Source organism: Eleutherodactylus coqui, chromosome 12, assembly GCF_035609145.1.
Source record: "Eleutherodactylus coqui strain aEleCoq1 chromosome 12, aEleCoq1.hap1, whole genome shotgun sequence".
In the NCBI taxonomy this organism is placed as follows: domain Eukaryota; kingdom Metazoa; phylum Chordata; class Amphibia; order Anura; family Eleutherodactylidae; genus Eleutherodactylus; species Eleutherodactylus coqui.
In genome coordinates this window covers 31458082-31476539 of record NC_089848.1, presented here as the reverse complement: position 1 = coordinate 31476539, position 18458 = coordinate 31458082, and the positions used below count along the sequence as shown (strand labels likewise).

Sequence of the window (18458 nt, the reverse complement as noted above, 5' to 3'; positions counted from 1 at the left end):
GACTGGTTTGAGGCACAACTGAAATCCTTCTTTTTGCAAGGCTTACAGAACTTGGAATACCGATGTAAGAAGTGTGTTGGCATCAGTGGAGAGTATGTGGAATAAATGTAAAGTTTCATCTTCCTATCTCGTTTCTTTCTGGGTAAAGCCAAAGACTTATCAGCAGCCCCTCGTATATTAATCTGTCACATTTATGCTTCATCTGATGATTTCTCATACATGAGCCACTTAAGCATATAGCACATCCCCTTTAAGAGGGTAGTAGGTAATAGAAAAAAGAAAAAAAAACATATACCAATCCCCATGTGATATCCACAGGGAATGGGTGTAGCACATTAAAGGGGTTGTCCCGCGCCGAAACGTTTTTTTTTTTTTTCAATAGCCCCCCCCCCCCCGTTAGGCGCGAGACAAACCCGATGCAGGGGTTTAAAAAAAAAAAAACAGATAGTACTTACCCGAATCCCCGCGCTCCGGTGACTTCTTACTTACCTTGCGAAGATGGCCGCCGGGATCTTCACCCACGGTGGACCGCAGGTCTTCTCCCATGGTGCACCGTGGGCTCTGTGCGTTCCATTGCCGATTCCAGCCTCCTGATTGGCTGGAATCGGCACACGTGACGGGGCGGAGCTACGAGGAGCAGCTCTCCAGCACGAGCGGCCCCATTCAGAAGGGAGAAGACCGGACTGCGCAAGCGCGTCTAATCGGGAGATTAGACGCTGAAATTAGACGGCACCATGGAGTCGAGGACGCCAGCAACGGAGCAGGTAAGTGAATAACTTCTGGTAACTTCTGTATGGCTCATAATTAATGCACGATGTACATTACAAAGTGCATTAATATGGCCATACAGAAGTGTATACCCCAACTTGCTTTCGCGGGACAACCCCTTTAAGTTTTTCCGTATGTTTATATATATATATATATATATATATATATATATATATATATATATATATATATATATATATATATATATATATATATATATATGCAAGTTGGGATTACTTGCCCGGGATCTCCTGCTTACTTTCCCCTGCCCAGGGGTGGCAGCACCGCAATGATTTCCAGAAACACCAGGTAAAGTCCAAATGCTGGTTCCTCCAGCATTTATTTCAGCATAGCAACGTATTCAGTAAACATACAGTCTAGCAAGTCATATGCAACTTCACACTATTGTCCATCACAGTGCTCACAGCAACACGTACCGCTTCCTTCGGCAGACCTTCCAGGAAGGTGACTTTGCCCCGACAGGTGATGAGCGAGGGGCCGACTACCCCCGTGCTTCCAGGTCCCTCACAGACCAGAAGCCTCAATGGACCCAAGCTCCACAGGCTTCAAGGACCCTGAGTTTGTGAGGGAGGGGAAACTTAACCTGTGTAGCCGCACCCTTGCAGATGCAGGGTAATTAAACCAAACAATGATTGTGCTCAGAGCCCCCCTACAGGCCACTCTTGCTACTGCACTGTCACTATATATATAATTATTATTTTTTATTATTTATCTCATGCTTATGATAAAGAAGTGAAAGTTGCAGACTGTCAGATAATCATTACCCTTGGCCAGCACACACTGTTATCTTTCTGTGTTTAGCTCTACAAATAGGTTAAAGGTAAATGAAACATGATTTTATGAGAATTTTTCAGGTTATGTTCAGATATTATCGTTAATTGTTAGGTTTTATAATGGGTATGTATGTATGTGTGTATATGTATATGTATAATGTACAGAATCTGTCCCATGACATTACTTTTTTTTTGCAGTAATTCCCCTACGACCTTGTGGTTATCAGCAGCACTCTGCTTCCTCTTATCTGTGCCTGTGGATATTTTAAGTGTCAGTCTTCACTGCAGTCTTCTAGCATTATATTCATGAATTCAAAAGTTCAGAATAGGCAGTGTTAGAGATTTTTCTGGAACAAATAGAGCTGTAGTGCATTTACTTGTAGCAGGATGCACAATAAGTGAGTTTTTGTAAGTATGATATAGTTTTTTAATAAATCTTGCAGTATATGCTCAAACTTTAGAGCTAGCTATTTAATTAATTGATACCAGTAATATAATGCTACTCAATCATAGGGACACAATTAAGAACTGATGAGCCATATAGTATAATTTTTGATTTCTTTTTATTTTTTATTAATAAGAATTTAGCTTGCAGTTCCAGGCTGGGCCATTACAATCTGGCAGAATACCGGAGTGAAGCGGCCCAGTAAACGGCTACTGTTGGCCTATCCTGAAGGTGAGCCATTAGTGGCCCATAACTGAACAACCCCTTTGGTACTCCTTGCTCCAATTTCTTCTTGACCGTCGGGACTACTGGTCAGACAGGGGATCCGTGTGCAACTCTGTGTGTGGTAGAGCCTGGAAATGGAGAGAACGAGGAAGCGGGCAGCAGTAAGTGATATTCGCTAATAAGTGTTGGATCGCTTCTAGAAAGGGCCAACTTTGGGTCTCTGGTCTCCAGGGGGATCGGGTATTCAGGTTTCATGAATACTATGGGCAACTGGTTAGACAGAAATTGGGAAGCTTCCGGTCCCACCTGCCTTGATAAATAAATATGTAAAGGGGCTATGTTTCCTGTTATGTCTAAGTGCCTCTGGTGCCTCACCTGAATCCTGGTGACAGGTGTATGTTCATTGTAAGCTTTTACTAGGAACAAAAGGCTAACGGGAGAACTTGGGGTGACGCTGACCCTTCCGGATGGGTAGCCAACAATTTTCAGTAACAATTACAGGATGACAACAACTTCCTGCAGCTACGGATCAACTTGTCCTTTCCTTTGCGTGGCCCTTAAGTGTTGTGGAAATGGGTGGAGGACATTGTCTTCATTAAAATGGGCCTCCATGGGATGCTGAAACAGTTTGGATTTCACTACTTCGGGCCTAAGGTGATGGTGATTTCCCTGAACCCTGAACTTTGGTAGTGGACTCTGTGGAGGAGTATCACATGGGTAAAGTGTGTTTTAAATTAATTGATCATAGATAGTTGCAGCTAGGTCAGGGCCATAGAAATAAAAGCAGCTATGTTGACTCCCGCTATATTATTTTCACATAGATTCAAAGGGGGTAGAAAATGGGAACAGTAACCATTGACCAGCCTGAAAATACTGTGGTTTTCGAATCACTAGATCCCACAGAACAGAATTACATCTGTGTATGTTAAAAATAAACCAATTATTTTGAGTTTGAGTTTTTTTAGATTGTTCCAGAATATCATGGAAATGGACAAGCAGAACAGCTTCTGCATTGGTAACCAATATTAGTAAGTGGGAGGAATAAACACTCCTTTCCTGGGACGTATCCGGTGAGGTTGGAGATGATAGCACTCACTGTAATGTGTGGGACTGGCTTGAAGGTAAGCATCGAACTGAGGTACACTTTTAGAATCGCATTAAATTTCACACATTTTTGTGGCGCAGTGGAAATTTTTGTTGTTTTTTTGATTGAACCATTGGGTAAACCAATCTAGAACACAGAAGCAGTGTTTCATTGTTTTTGTACAAGTTCACACAGATCTTCCCGCAGAGCTTTGTGTGGTGCGGAGCATTGGGGCAGCAGAAATGCAGTCTTAGGCCTTAGTCACACGGGCGTTTTTTTACGCGATTTGCGCATCGCATGATGGATGCGCATGCGCAAATCGTGTGACCGGCGCCGAAAAATCGGCCGAAAAAACGCCCGAAAATCTGCTCCTAGCCGCGTTTCATTAGAAATGGGCCGGAGCTGTCCAGCGCATTGCATTCAATGGAGCCGGCAATACAGCCGGCTCCATTGAAAGCAATGCGCTGCGGGCGAGCCCGGGATGAATTGTCGGGAAGGGCTTAAATATATAAACCCTTCCCTGCAATTCATCCTAAAATGTGTTAAAATAAAAAAAAATTGTATACTCACCTTTCCGCTGCAGCCGGAGTTCTGCCGCGGTCGCTGTCAGTTCTCCTGAACTGCTTCTCGGCACTATTCAGCGGGCGGGGCTTTAAAATCCCCGCCTGCTGAATGAGTTGCCTCTGATTGGTCACAGCCTGACCAATCAGAGGCAGGTTTCACTCACACACCCATTCATGAATTCATGAATGGGTGAGTGACTGCTGCCTCTCATTGGATTAGTGGGACCAATCAGGGGCAGCTCCCGCTGAGCCAATGAGAGGCAGCAGTCACTCACCCATTCATGAATTCATGAATGGGTGTGTGAGTGAAACCTGCCTCTGATTGGTCAGGCTGTGACCAATCAGAGGCAGATCATTCAGCAGGCGGGGATTTTAAAGCCCCGCCGGCTGAATAGTGCCGAGAAGCAGTTCAGGAGAACTGACAGCGGCCGCGGCAGAACTCCGGCTGCAGCAGAAAGGTGAGTAAACAATTTTTTTTAATTTTAACACATTTTAGGATGAATTGCAGGGAAGGGCTTATATATTTAAGCCCTTCCCGACAATTCATCCAGCGCTCGCCGGCAGCCCATTGCTTTCAATGGAGACGGTTGTATTGCCGGCTCCATTGATTTCAATGGGCAAACATCGTTCTTCTCTGCCACAGCTGTTACAGCTGTGGCAGAGAAGAATGATTTGTATTCTATATGTTCTCAATGGGGTCGGCGCTGCTGCCGCCGGCCCCATTGAGCGCATATAGAGAAGAGAACAGGAATCGCAGATCGCACATAGGTGCGATCTGCGATTTCTGTTCTATAATTTATCGGACGAGCGCATAAAAAGCGCTCATGTGTCCGATACCATTGCAAAGCAATGGTTTTATAAAATCGCCGGACGCATGCGCATGCGCAAATCGCGGCTAAAAACGCCCGTCTGACTAAGCCCTTAAGCTCTTGCTCATGACCTGAATGTTGCAGGTTTAATCACTCAGAGAGACTATGATTGGCAGAAGAAAGAAAAATGGATCACACACTGATGGGATCTGGAGGAAGGTTAAGCCCCTGTGCTTCCCCTGCACATTCTACACCATGATGGTATGAGCTACCCCATCTCTCAGAGGAGGTATTGTGTGGTATACTGTCTTCTGTTTGATTTGCCCCAGGGTTCAACATTGCTGCGACCTGGTTTTTACTGGGCTGCAAGGTATGTGCCTGTTACAATTCAGACCAACTGGTCAACGTACCCATGTCCTCCTCACTGTGAGCCAGTCTAACTGTTTCAGAGACTGCAGATGACTGCATACAGCTACCAGAGGTAAGTGTTTTGGAGTTTATATTGGTTTGCATAGACCTCTTCTTCTCAATTTAATGTGTGGCTTCTAAAGTAAAATAAAAAAAAAATGCCAACACCAAAACTACAGCTAAGAGATTGACAAATGAAGTAATTATATATATATATATATATATATATATATATATATATATATATATATATATAATTATATATATATATATATATATATATATATATATATATATATATATATATATATATATATATATATATATATATATATATATATATATATATATAAAATTTCTGCTGTGGAGAAAAGCCAGAAGCCGCTGAGTATAGCAGGTTTATATTTATTTTGTCTTGTTTTCTGTGTTATTCCCCTATCCCTCATAGGGTTAACTAGTGGCCGAGGTACAAGGTTGGGTACATCCTTATCAGGACGGTTAATCTGCTGGTTAAGCAGGTCCCTTCTCGGTTTTTGTTGTTAGGGAGGGTTGTTCCCTTTTATGTGGTTATTTTTATTGTTTTGTACTGTTTAGTATGCAGTAGCGTGGTGTTTTTAGGATACATATCCAGAGCGTCTCGTGCAAACATGGCAACATGTACATATATGGTGTACCAGAAGTCATGAAAAATAATAGAGGTACACATTTCCTTGGTCCTCTACTCAGTCAGACCTGTGCCTGATCATCAGACTGAGTTGAGTCCCGGAGAAGCTATGTTTGGTAGGGCCCCTGCAATAGGCCTATACTTTCTTCAGCCCCAATTAGGTAAAACAAGAAAAACTTAGTACTGTGTTAGTCAGTGGAGAAAAATGGGACTGTATATATGTATATGTGTCTTCAGATCTAGAATCATAGAATTGTAGAGTTGGAAGGGACCTCCAGGGTCATCAGGTCCAACCTCCTGCTCAGTGCTAATCTCTTCCATTAGCCTGAGGAAGAATCTGATGTAAGTTCAAAGCTCGCTCTGACATCATGTCTTTTTGTTAGCCCTTAGAAGATCTCATATCTACAAGATCATTTTGTTTCTCTTACTGAGAACAGTCACGTTTTACTCCAGTCCTGGCATGAGAATCTCACTTCTCATGTGAGTGTTTTATGATAAGAGTTAACTGTCACTCATAAATGTGTTTTCCTCAATTCCAGATCCAGACTTAAAGATGTGTTTTAAGATGACTGGGTTGTCCTCAAAGGATATATTGGAAAAAGGTTTGGAATGGAGATTTGATGGACCATACTAGATCCAGTTGACGACTGCCTCTTTAGTCAAATTGAAAAGAAAAGATAATTGGGTCCATGCCAACCACTGCATGCGAGTCTCTGGCCGAAAGAAAGAATCAAATACCTCCTAGACTATGCATGTCTTTTAAGTTGTGATTATAGCTCCATGGGTTTGGGCTAGAATACAATGTGTGTGTTAAAATCATGAAGTATTTGTTGTAGAAAATTAAAGACCTGTTTTATGTATACCCGTGCTCCTAGAATATCCTTCTCTATGCTTTTGTGTGCCTACCCCTTCTTACACCATTATGAAGAAGATCAAGTCATTTTTATAAAAAAAGGGTTTGTATGTAGAGATGAGCGAGTATACTCACTAAGACACATTACTCGAGCTAGTAGTGCCTTAGCCGAGTATCTCCCTGCCCGTCTCCAAAGATTCGGGGGCCGGCACAGGTGAGTTGCGGCGGGGAGCGGGGGGGGGGGGGGGGGGGGGGAGAGATCTCCCCTCCGTTCCTCCCCGCTCTCCCCCGCCGCTCCCCGCCCCTCGCCGGCCCCCGAATGTTTAGAGACGAGCGGGGAGATACTCGGCTAAGGCACTACTCGCTCGAGTAATGTGCCTTAGTGAGTATACTCGCTCATCTCTATTTGTATGTAATAATGTTTATGTGCTTATGTCTGTGTATATATTTCCCAAAAGTAGTTACACATGGCTCGGTGACCCCTGGTTAGTTCTCATGAACCGAGGATCGTCATGCCATCTCATTTGTACAGGAAAAAGTGTCACTATGAACTGTATCCCTCCTGGACAGGATGTGCGTGTGCAGACCTCACTAATCATCTAGTGCCTCTTTTTCCAAATCATATCCCCTATGGCACATGTGTCAAACACAAGGCCCGCGGGCCGAATCCGGCCCGCTGCCTCATGTTATGTGGCCCGCAGCATGCCGACGGCCGCTCACCACTGTAGTGATTACCAGCTGGAGTGCCGCAGCTCCCCACTGGTAATCACACTGACAGCACTGATCCCGGCGCACACTCTGATATCAGTGTGCAGCCGGAATCCTTCTCCCCTGAGTCCCCTGCTCTTCGATTCCGCAGGAGAGGACTCGGGGAGGAAGCGTGCAGTGCTGCACCCAGGCGCATATGAACTTTTTCCACAGGACTTCTGCACTATTCAGCAATTCCAGCAATGTGATTGGTTGTCTGGGTTGGCTGATTCACAGTGATTGTTTTTTTGGATTCGCTGATTCACCAAACAACCAATCAGGTTGCTGGAATTGCTCAATAGTGCAGAAGTCTTGTGGAAAAAGTTAATATGCCACCCGAGCTCAGCGCGATCCGAGGAGGAGTGGTGCTGACAGCAAGGAGGAGGTAAGCATATGGCTGGGGAAGGGGGAAGTTAATATTGCTGTTGGGGGGTTAATATTGTTGTTACTGGGAGGAGGTTAATATTGCTGATTGCTGCCGTGGGTGAGGGGGTTAATATTGCTGGTGTTTTTTTTGAGGGGTGAGGGGGTTAATATTGCTGGTGTGTTGGGGGGGGTTAATATTGCTGCTGGGAGGGGTTAATATTGTTGCTGGCAGGGGGTTAATATTGCTGCCGGGTTAGGGGGGTTAATATTGCTGCGGGGGTGGGGTGGTAATATTACTGGTGGGGGTGGGGTTTATTATTGCTGCTGGGTGGGTGGGGGTTAATACTGTTGCTGGGAGGGGGTTAATATTGCTGCTGGAAGGGGGTTAATATTGTTGCTGGCAGGGGGTTAGTATTGCTGCAGGGGTCAGGTGGGGTGGTAATATTGCTGCTGGGTGGGGTGGGGGGTGTTAATATTGTTTCTGGCAGGGGGTTAATTTTGCTGCCGGGTTAGGAAGGGGAGGAGGGGGGGGGTTAATATTGCTGCTGGGTGGGTGGGGGGTTAATATTGTTGCTGGCAGGAGGTTAAAGGGGTTGTCCCGCAGCAGCAAGTGGGGTTATACACTTCTGTATGGCCATATTAATGCACTTTGTAATATACATCGTGCATTAAATATTGGCCATACAGAAGTTATACACTTACCTCCTCTGGTGCTGGTGTCCCCGTCTCCATGGCGCCGACTAACGCTGCCTTCTCCTTCCATTAGACGCGCTTGCGCTGTGCGGTCTTCTGTTCTGTTGAATGGGGCCGCTCCGGCGTGCTCGCGCCGCACATGTCTTCTGCGCATGCGCAGACCAGCTCAGAAGACCGCACAGCGCAAGCGCGTCTAATGGAAGGAGAAGAAGGCTTCGGTTGGCGCCATGGAGACGGGGACGCCAGCACCGGAGGGGGTAAGTGTATAACTTCTGTATGGCTCATATTTAATGCACGATGTATATTACAAAGTGCATTAATATGGCCATACAGAAGTGTATAACCCCACTTGCTGCCGCGGGACAACCCCTTTAATATTGCTGCGGGGGTCGGGTGGGGTGGTAATATTGCTTGTGAGGTTGGGGGTTAATATTGCTGGTGGGTGGGGGTTAATATTGCTGCGGGGGGAGGGGTTAATATTGCTGGAGGGGGGTTAATATTGTTGCTGGGGGGGGGGGGTTAATATTGCTGCCGGGAGGGTGTTAATATTGTTGCTGGCAGGGGGTTAATATTGCTACCGGGTTGGGAAGGGGAGGGGGGGGGTTAATATTGCTGCTGGGAGAGGGTTAATATTGCTGTGGGGGTGGGGTGGTAATATTGCTTGTGGGGGTAGGGGTTAATATTGCTGCTGGGTGGGTGGGGGTTAATAGTGTTGCTGGGAGGGGGTTAATATTGGTGCGAGGGGGAGGGGTTACTATTGCTGGTGGGGGTTAAAATTGCTGCTGGGTGGGGGTGGGGGGTGATATTGCTGCTGGGAGGGGGTTAATATTACTGTGGGGGTCGCTATTACTACTGGGGCTACTGTGGGGTACCCTGTTAGTACTGGGGCCACTGTGGGGGTCAATATTTTTACTGGGGCCACTATGAGAGTTACTATTATTACTGCGACCACTATAGGGGTCACTATTTTTACTGGGGTCACTATGAGAGTCACTATGACTACTGCGACCACTATAAGGGTCACTATTAGGGCTCGTTCCCATGGGGGCGTAATTGCATTTTGGTGGCACAAATACGCTGCGTACTTGGGCCCGCAAAAAAGAACGCAGATGGGCCCACTGAGATGGTGCGCAAATATGCAGTGAATACATATGTTTCCTGCGCATTCACCCCAATGGCCTATTGCAGTGCATAGTACGCAACAACATAGGTCCCGCTGTGTGACAATATACATCATGTGAAGGAACTCAGTGACATCAATGGCTTCTATTCACTGTATATTATGTACGCAGATACGCTTGTGTGAACGAGCCCTCACTATACTGTCTTACAATCGGCCCTTTGAAGTTCACCAAAAACCTGATGTGGCCCTCGGTGAAAATGAGTGTGACACCCCTGCCCTATGGGTATTACAATGGGCTAGCTAATAAAATAGTATACAATGTATGAGATAAAATAGTAGGAAATTGGGCCAGAGTTGTGCTCTGCCTTTTAGATGACAAATTCGCGCCACTTAGCCCCGCCCCTGTCCCGCCTCCTCTCATTGCAAATAGTGCAGAGGGGCGAAGAGGAGGCAGAGAGGGGGCGGGAGCTCAGTTCCTGCTCCTGGCTCTTCCATCCTCCCCCCCTGCAGAGAGGGACGCCGTATATCGGCTCGGCGTGAAATCCGAGCCGATATACGTTCGTGTGAATGCAGCCTAATGGTCAGTCATAAACGGTGAGCACTAAGTGCACACTGTCCAGGGGGCTGCAGATAATTAGCTGAGGACAATAGGAAGCCTCATGTAATGTTTATGGACTAGGCCTACTAGATGATTTTATTTGCCCAATCATACTATGATCTGAATATTAGAGCTAGCTAACCAACTAATGAATTCAAGATTAATTATTCATTTTTTTTGTTAACTAACCAATATACAATAGTGCTAGTATGTTTTGTCTTTTGTTACATTTCGGTATTCCCATGCATCAAACACCTGGATACAATTTAGAACTAAAGGGAATCCTGTGTGCTGGTTGAAGCTGGTGATAGTAATAGTGAAGTAATAGCTCTGGAAGCATCACTAGTGGGGGTCTAGGGACTGGCAGTAACTAGTGGAGGGTAATAAATGGTATATGCTACCTTATAGGCCTCTGACTTATTACTGGCGGATGTACTGGGTACTTAGTATGTTACTCTACAGAACAGAGCTACAATTGATGTTATTTGATCCTAGATGGAAGAAATTTTGCGGTATTTGGTATTTAATCCTAACTGATATTCTTATTGACTTCCAGTTTCCTGGTTCAATGTATTCTTGGGTTTTTGCTTATTTTTTCTGCGTACTTTGTAGTATAGTGGTAATCTAGTATATTCCTTAGTTGTTGCATTCAGTGCATACCTGATATAATATTTATACGATAATTGTCTCTTGTGTCCGTTAATACACAGATTTGTAGTTTATGTTTTGTTAAAAAGATAAAAATGGTTGATTAGGTGAAATCCAACTCAGATACGCCTAAATGGTTGCGTCATGCTTCATCATCTATTTCAGCATGCAGCAGACATGACTCCTCTGCTCTCAGACCCAGGGTTAAAATGGAGGTCATTGGGACGGGCTGGGGCCACCCTATGTGGGTGTAATCAGAGGACTATGGATTGTTCCATCTTCCTGGTTAGGTAAGGCAACACATTCCCTAGTGGTTAGCTTAAGTTTTTTGGGATGAGGGAAGAGGTTATGTGGTTGATGGTATGAGGGAGGAGCTGGCTAGCATGATGAATCGGCCGCAAAAGGGGGAACTGTTAGTGAAATGAATATGACTCCATGTTCTATCTTATGCGTAATCATTAGAGATGAGCGAACTCGGCCATGCCCCTTTTTCGCCCGAGCGCAGCGATTTTCGAGTACTTCCGTACTCGGGCGAAAAGATTCGGGGAGCGCCGTGGGTGAGTGGGGGGTTGCAGCGGGGAGTGGGGGGGGGGAGGGAGAGAGAGAGGGCTCCCCCCTGTTCCCCGCTGCTACCCTCCGCTCCGCCACGCCTCCCCCGCCCCCCCCCCCCCCCCCCGGCGCCCCCCGAATCTTTTCTCCCGAGAAAATCGTGGTGCTCGATCAAGTAATTACTCGAAACAAGTATATTCGCTCATCTCTAGTATTCATTTTGTACTTTTCCTTTTCTAAGATTTGCTAAAATGTATTGAAGAATAAGAAGGGAGCTCGATGATTAGAAAATTTCTAGGCCTTACCTCTAAACAATTTAATTTGGACCCCAAATGGCATATCGTATAGCAAATATTGGTTTGCACTAACATTTTGTCCACAGTGCCACCTATTGGAAGGCAGCATTCCTTCAAGCCAAAGTTAGACTCTTTACACAAGCCTTGTAACAATGACTGAGAATTAAAAGCAAAGCCAGACTCCATGCAAAGACATCTGTACAATAAGTGGCACTGTGGAGGTATTATTCCATCTGACTTATTTGCATATTACCCAGAGGAGCATAAATGGCCTGTTGAGTTTCCTCATTCACTGTCTAGGTCCGTGATGGTGTACCTATGACACGCGTAGCCATAGTCACTGACACACGGCCGCTCACCCCATTAATAGATACCGGCAGGGGCTGTAGCTCCCCTGCTGGTATTCACTAACCAGCACTACTAGCAGCGCTGATCCCGGCGCACACTGTGATGTCAGTGTGAAGCCAGGATCCTCCTCAACCCGAACCCTGACGTCTCCTACCTGTTGGTTCCGCGAGAGTGTCCGGGGGAGGAGGTGTCCTGCAGCACACTGACGTCACAGTGTGCGTCGGAGATCATCGCTGTTGGTGGCGCACCGGGCACAGGAGGAGCGGAGCTTCCACAAGGTAAGTATGTGGGTCTTGTGGGAGGGCAGTCACCACTGGGGGGCCGCTGTAAGGGGGCAGTCACCGCTGGGGGGGGGGGGCGCTGTGCGGGGGCAGTCACCGCTGGGGGGGCGCTGTGCGGGGGCAGGTAATGCTGGGGGGCCTCTGTGGGGGGCAGGTACTGCTGGGGGGCAGATACTGCTGGGGGGCCTTTGTGGGGGGCAGATACTGCTGGGGGCCTCTGTGGGGGGAAGATACTGCTGGGGGCCGCTGTGGGTGGCGCTGTCGCTGTTGGGGGCCGCTATTGCTTCTGGGGGCCCCTATGGTGGGCGCTGTCGCTGCTGGGGGCCGCTGTGGGGGGCACTGTCGCCGCTGGGGGCTCATTACGGAGATAAGTTAGGGGGAGACTGGGAGAGGCGAGGGCCTGTGCTATGGGTGTTTTGGGTTTATTAAATACTGTTATACATTACAATTATACATATTTGTTATTTAAACTATAAATATCGCAAATTTATAGATTTTCTCTCGAAGTGACACACCACCAGAGTTATGCTCCGTTTTTTGGGGAATTTTGACACACCGAGTCAAAATTTTGACATCACTGGTCTAGGTGCTTTCCCTATGGAGAAAAGATAGTGTTTCTGACCCACTTTCCTATGTGAAACACTGAACAAGGAGTATTTAAACGCAACGAGGCGTAAATGACCGAACAATGATTTTCGGTCCTGCTGAAACTGAACGACGAACAAAATGTGAAATATGTACAAAATGGGAAATATGTACAAAATGGGAAATATGTACGCGCTACGTAAATGTGTAAACAAAAATATATATACACGTCACTCAGAATGAATAAATGTATAAACTAAGTACAAGTCTGTGTAATAATAAAGTTCAACGCTCCCATACCTCCTTGAAGGAATTTCATTGGATGAACGATTGCATGATATCTGTCTATGCTGAGTGATACCAACACATAGGTAGATGCATATAGAAGGACGACCTTAGAAAAAGAAGAGTAAAAGTGTGAATTTATATGAAACAGTAATATGGTACAATTAGTGCAACTTATTAGACATTACACAAATGTATTGAATACATGACGGAGTGATAGCATAGAACCCCATGGTGCTCAAGGTCCAGTTGGGTTGAAACGCCCTTAACGTAGACTTGTATAAAATGTAGTGTAATCATGCTTGGTCACTGCTCTATATACAGTGGGGCAAATCTATTATTGAAATACGCACATTGCACCTCAAAACTGTCTTACAGGGTTCTATCCACATTTATCATGTGTTTTTAGACACTTGTGAAAACTTTTAAGACTCTTATGGCAAAAGGGAGTGGCTTCATGAAAAAGGGTGTATGGCCTGAATTTTGGTGCAATTTTTGGCATAAGCTCAGCCAACTAAGAGGTATCATGAAGTTAGATTAGAAGGTCTAAATATTAAAGGGGTTGTCTCGCGGCAGCAAGTGGGGTTATACACTTCTGTATGGCCATATTAATGCACTTTGTAATGTACATTGTGCATTAAATATGAGCCATACAGAAGTTATTCACTCACTTGTCTCCGTCCTCGCGCTGTCTCTGCGTCCCCGTTGCCATGGTGCCGTCTAATTTCTTCCTCAGCAGTCTGTTTTAGACGTGCTTGCGCAGTCTGTACTCTCCCCGCTGTGAACGAGCCGCTCCAGCGTGCCCGCGCAATACAGCTCGTCTGTGTGGTCAAGAGAAGGGAGAAACAGCTGTTTGCTGTATTCTCCGGCAGACTCCACCTCCCGCTGTGATGCGTTCTGCCGACCAGCCAATGGGGTGGCTGAATCGGCATTTCATTCATTACAAGTGCACGCCTCCACCGATGACGTCAGTCACCTGCTCACGTGACCGGCGTCTCGGGAGCGCGCATGAAAGCCTTCTGGAAGCGCGGTGCACCGTGGAACGCACCCTGGGACATCACAGGCGCCATCTTAGATGAAGAACTTTATAAGTTATTATTTCTTCTAAACAGTAAGTAGGAAGCGGTTTATAACCGCTTTAAAGGGCTGCTTTATGCCGGGGGGTGACAGGGGGAATGGGTTAATTGAAAATGTTGAGGTTTTGGCTCGGGACAACCCCTTTAAACATTGATTCAGTAGAGCCGCTATGATAAATCTGGCACATTTTAAAACTGTCTAGTCTAACTCTGCACTATATATTAGCCAATAATAGTACATCTGCTCCTGTATCTCCACCTTTCGATGAAGGATCATATTAGAGGCAATAAGATATTGCCAGTCTTAGCAAAATATTAGGGTTTTAGTAGTTTAGATACCAATTTGTCATCACTAAGGCCGCCTGCACACGGGTGGAAATCCCGCCGCGGGATTTCCGCCACTGAAAGTTTGCATAGGAGTGCATTACAATACGCACTCCTATGCAGACAGCCGCTGTTTGGCCGCGCGAAATCTCGCGCGGCAAACAAACCGCCGCATGTCCTATTTTTGTGCGGGGCACGCACTCACCCGGCCGCCGGCTCCGGTCTGCGCATGCGCCGGCTGCGCCGCAGCCGGCACATGAAAGAGCTGGGGCCGCCAGGCGCGGGTGAGTACGCGCTCGTCAACGCAGGCTCTCGGGTCGGGTCCCGCGGCGAGAATTCTCGCTGCCGGATCCGACCCGCTCGTGTGCAGGTGGCCTTATTCTGTGAAAAGGTCAAACATCAAAATATATTGTAGAGGTTTGATGGCAGAAAAAGACCACATGGTCCATCTTGTCTGTCCCTTTATTGTTCCCTTTCTATTTCTTTCTTAGGCTTGGGTCACACAGGGCAGATTACCGTTGCATATCCGCACTGCGGCAAAACCTGCTGCGTTTGCAGTGCAATGCAACACAAATGAGATTTGCCAAAAAGCTGTTCTCACAGTGCGGAAAAATGCAACTGCGGCGCGGTTTTAAAAGATGCAGCATGTTCATTCTATGGTCTTTTCCGCAGCGCTTTTTTGGCCATAGACCTCTATGGACGCAGCCAAATACGCTGCAAAAAGTAAAAAAGCGCTGCGGAAAAAAACGCTTGCGGATTTTTCCGCACGAAAATCCGCAGAAAAATCCACAACCCCAAATTAACCTTTGAAGCGGTTTTGCCGCAAAAGCAGTTCTTTGGCGGCAAAACCACAACAGAAAAACCGCGGCAAATCCGCCCTGTGTGAACCCGGCTTTAGTTTTTTTCCGCAGTGCTTTTTTGCTTTTTGACGCGTATTTGGTTCGGATTTGGCTGCGTCCATAGAGGTCTATGGACAAAAAAGCGCTGCGGAAAAGACCGTAGAATCAACATGCTGCATCTTTTAAAACCACGCGGCAGTCGCATTTCCGCACTGCGGCTGTGCAGAAAAAATCCGCACTCTGAGAAAATCTCATTTGTGCTGCATTGCACTGCAAACGCAGCGGTTTTGCTGCAGTGCGGATATGCAACCGCAATTCGCGGCAAATCCGCCCTGTGTGACCCCAGCCTTAGAGTGCTCAGCCAATCAGAGGTACTGCAAACATTTATTTTACTAAGTGTACAAATGTCTGTGTAATTTTCTCACTGAACAGTCAGACTTTATATGTCTGTGTGTATGAATGTTCAGGGAGCATTTGTATATACAGCTTAGTGCATGTTGCTACATACTGCCCTGCCAGGACCTTTCATTATTGCATACTGCCCTGCCAGGACCTTTCACTATTGCATACTGCCCTGCCAAGACCTTTGACTATCCTGGAGCTCGGCTTCCCCTGCCTCCTGCTCCTGATAATCAGTCTGTTAGATGCACAGCAGACTGCTGCATGGTATTTAGAAGGATACTATAGATGAGCAAGTATACTCGCTAAAGGCAATTGCTCAAGCGAGCATTGCCTTTAGCGAGTATCTCCCCCACTCGAGACTGCAGGTTCGGGTGCCGGCAGCAGGCACGGAGCTGTGGGGGAGAGCGGGGCGGAACGGAGGGGAGATCTCTCTCTCCCTCTCTCCCCCCAGCTCCCTCCTGATGACAGCTGCTACTCACTGCTCCCCCGCACCAGCACCCGAACCTGCAGTCTCGAGCGGGGAGATACTCGCTAAAGGCAATGCTCGCTCGAACAATTGCCTTTAGCGAGTATACTCGCTTATCTCTAAAGGATACACATTAATTTTTAAATCCCCGCCTGCTGAATACTACTGAAAGCAGTTCAGGAGAAGAGCCGAATGGACGCGGCTGATCCCCGGCGGCTGCAGAGAGGTGAGTATAGATTATTTTTTTACACTCTTTTAGGATGGTTTTCAGGAAAGGGCTTATATTTGAAGTCCTTCCCCAAAAATTAATACAGCACTTGCCAGCTCCATTGAATTCAATGGGAGTACATAATTCTCCTCTGCCACAGCTGTTACAGCTGTGGCAGAGGAGAAAGATCTTTAATATATGTTCTCAATGGGGTCGGCGCTGCTGCCGCCGGCCCCGTTGAGCACGCATATACAGAACACAACGATTTGTTGCAGAACGCAGTTACATGCGTTCTGCGAATCATTGTGTCCTATAATCTTTGCAGCATGAAAAAGTCGCACATGTGACCGCTCCCATTGCAAACCACTGGGTCTATATAGATGCGGATCGCAAACGCAGCTGTCATACGCACGTATAAACGCCCGTGTAACTGAGCCCTTATATAAGCAAAGCATTGGGAAGCAGACAGTTCCTCTAAGCACATTCGGGGAATTTCATTGGAACATTACACCTTCACCCATTTAACATCCTCAGATAACTTGGAAACTTTGAATGGAGAAAATGTTCTGATTTTTGTTTTGATCTGAATATAATTAAACTGCAGAACAGAACAATCAGATCTAAGTTAAACGAGGTCAGTGGAAGCACATAGCGCTACACACCGCCGCAGCCTGGATTGGTATGTTAGGCACAGTTCCCATTCACTTCAAATTACTTTAAGCAAATCTTGATGTCAAGAAGGGTAGGAAAAGTCAATGCAGATTCGATCAGAAAATGATTTTGTGATGAAATGTGACACGACTGCATATATTTGGTGTCCAAAACCTGGTTTTATTCTGTAAGCTCTTTTAACTGGCCAAGAACTTTTATTGCAGGAAGGAGCTCGAGGAGGTGTTTGGGGGAGGGGGTGGGGTTCTATCATCCTTTGAAGAGAAGTAGGAAGGGTATGGTTTCTCCTTCGAGAGATCAATAAGTAAGGAGACTTATAAGGCTGCGCATGCTCCTCTGGGAAACTTATGAACATGGTAGGATGGAACAATGCCTCTATGGCACCACATATTGGAAAGTAGCATTCTTACAAGTCAATGGCATACCTTTGGACAGGCCTTGTAACAATGACTGGGAATATAAGCCAAATCCACTGACAATGATCATTCCTGTAAAAAAGCACAGGGACGATCTGTTGGGCATTTCCACCTGACAGGTCGTTACATGTCTAAGCCTGGGTTCACACGGGAAGGACTTGTCGTGGAAATTCCGTGCAGAATTTCTGTGCGGCAATTCCGCCCACGGCTTTTTTACCCTGGTTAAGCCAGCCATGTGGATGAGATCTTGCAAAAATCTTGTCTACACGGGACGGCCAATCCGTCACGGCAAAGCCGGGTGGAACCGGCGATGCTGCCTGGAATTTAAAGCCACAGCATGTCATTTATTTTTTTTTCTCCACTACGGCCTCTCTCCTCTCTATGGTGAGAGAAAACCACAGCGGAATGCCGGCGGCGAAACCCCTCCAAAACCTGCGGCAATTTTAAGCGAATTTTAAAGCTGCGCTTATCCTCCTGAAAATCTTGGGGTTTTTCAATGCGGCCAAGCCATGAGATTTGCGTCCTGTGGGAACCTAGCCTAAGACTTTGCTACCCCGTTTCCCCCAAAATAAGACCAACCCCGAAAATACTCCCTAGCCTAATTTTCTGGGATGCTTGAAATATAAGCTCAGCCCTGAAAATAAGCCCTAGTTACACTACATAAGAAAAAAAAATACAGTACCTAGCAGGCTCGGTCCAGGTCCCTCCTGCTGTTCTCTAGAGATTCGGCGCAGTTCCCGCAGCCCTCAGCCGCTCCTACATCACTTTCTGGTTACGGGATTCATAAATCCCACCTCTAGGAAGCGATGGCTGTGACTAGTTTTTCGACTGCTCAGCCAATCAAGGCAGCGCTGGATGAACCAATAACAGCGATCACATTGGTTCATCCATCGCTGCATTGATTGGCTGAGCAGCGGCTGAAGAAC

At 46.4% G+C, this 18458-nt stretch overlaps 1 protein-coding gene across 1 annotated transcript in view; it reads right to left on the bottom strand.

The window, feature by feature from the left end:
* NPSR1 (neuropeptide S receptor 1) overlaps window positions 1–18458 on the bottom strand; it is a 283390-nt gene that overhangs the window by 146511 nt on the left and 118421 nt on the right. Inside the window, exon 4 of the mRNA XM_066584499.1 lies at window positions 13148–13241. Within this exon, the coding sequence (XP_066440596.1) occupies window positions 13148–13241 (94 nt within the window). The remainder of the gene's footprint in view (window positions 1–13147; window positions 13242–18458) is intronic.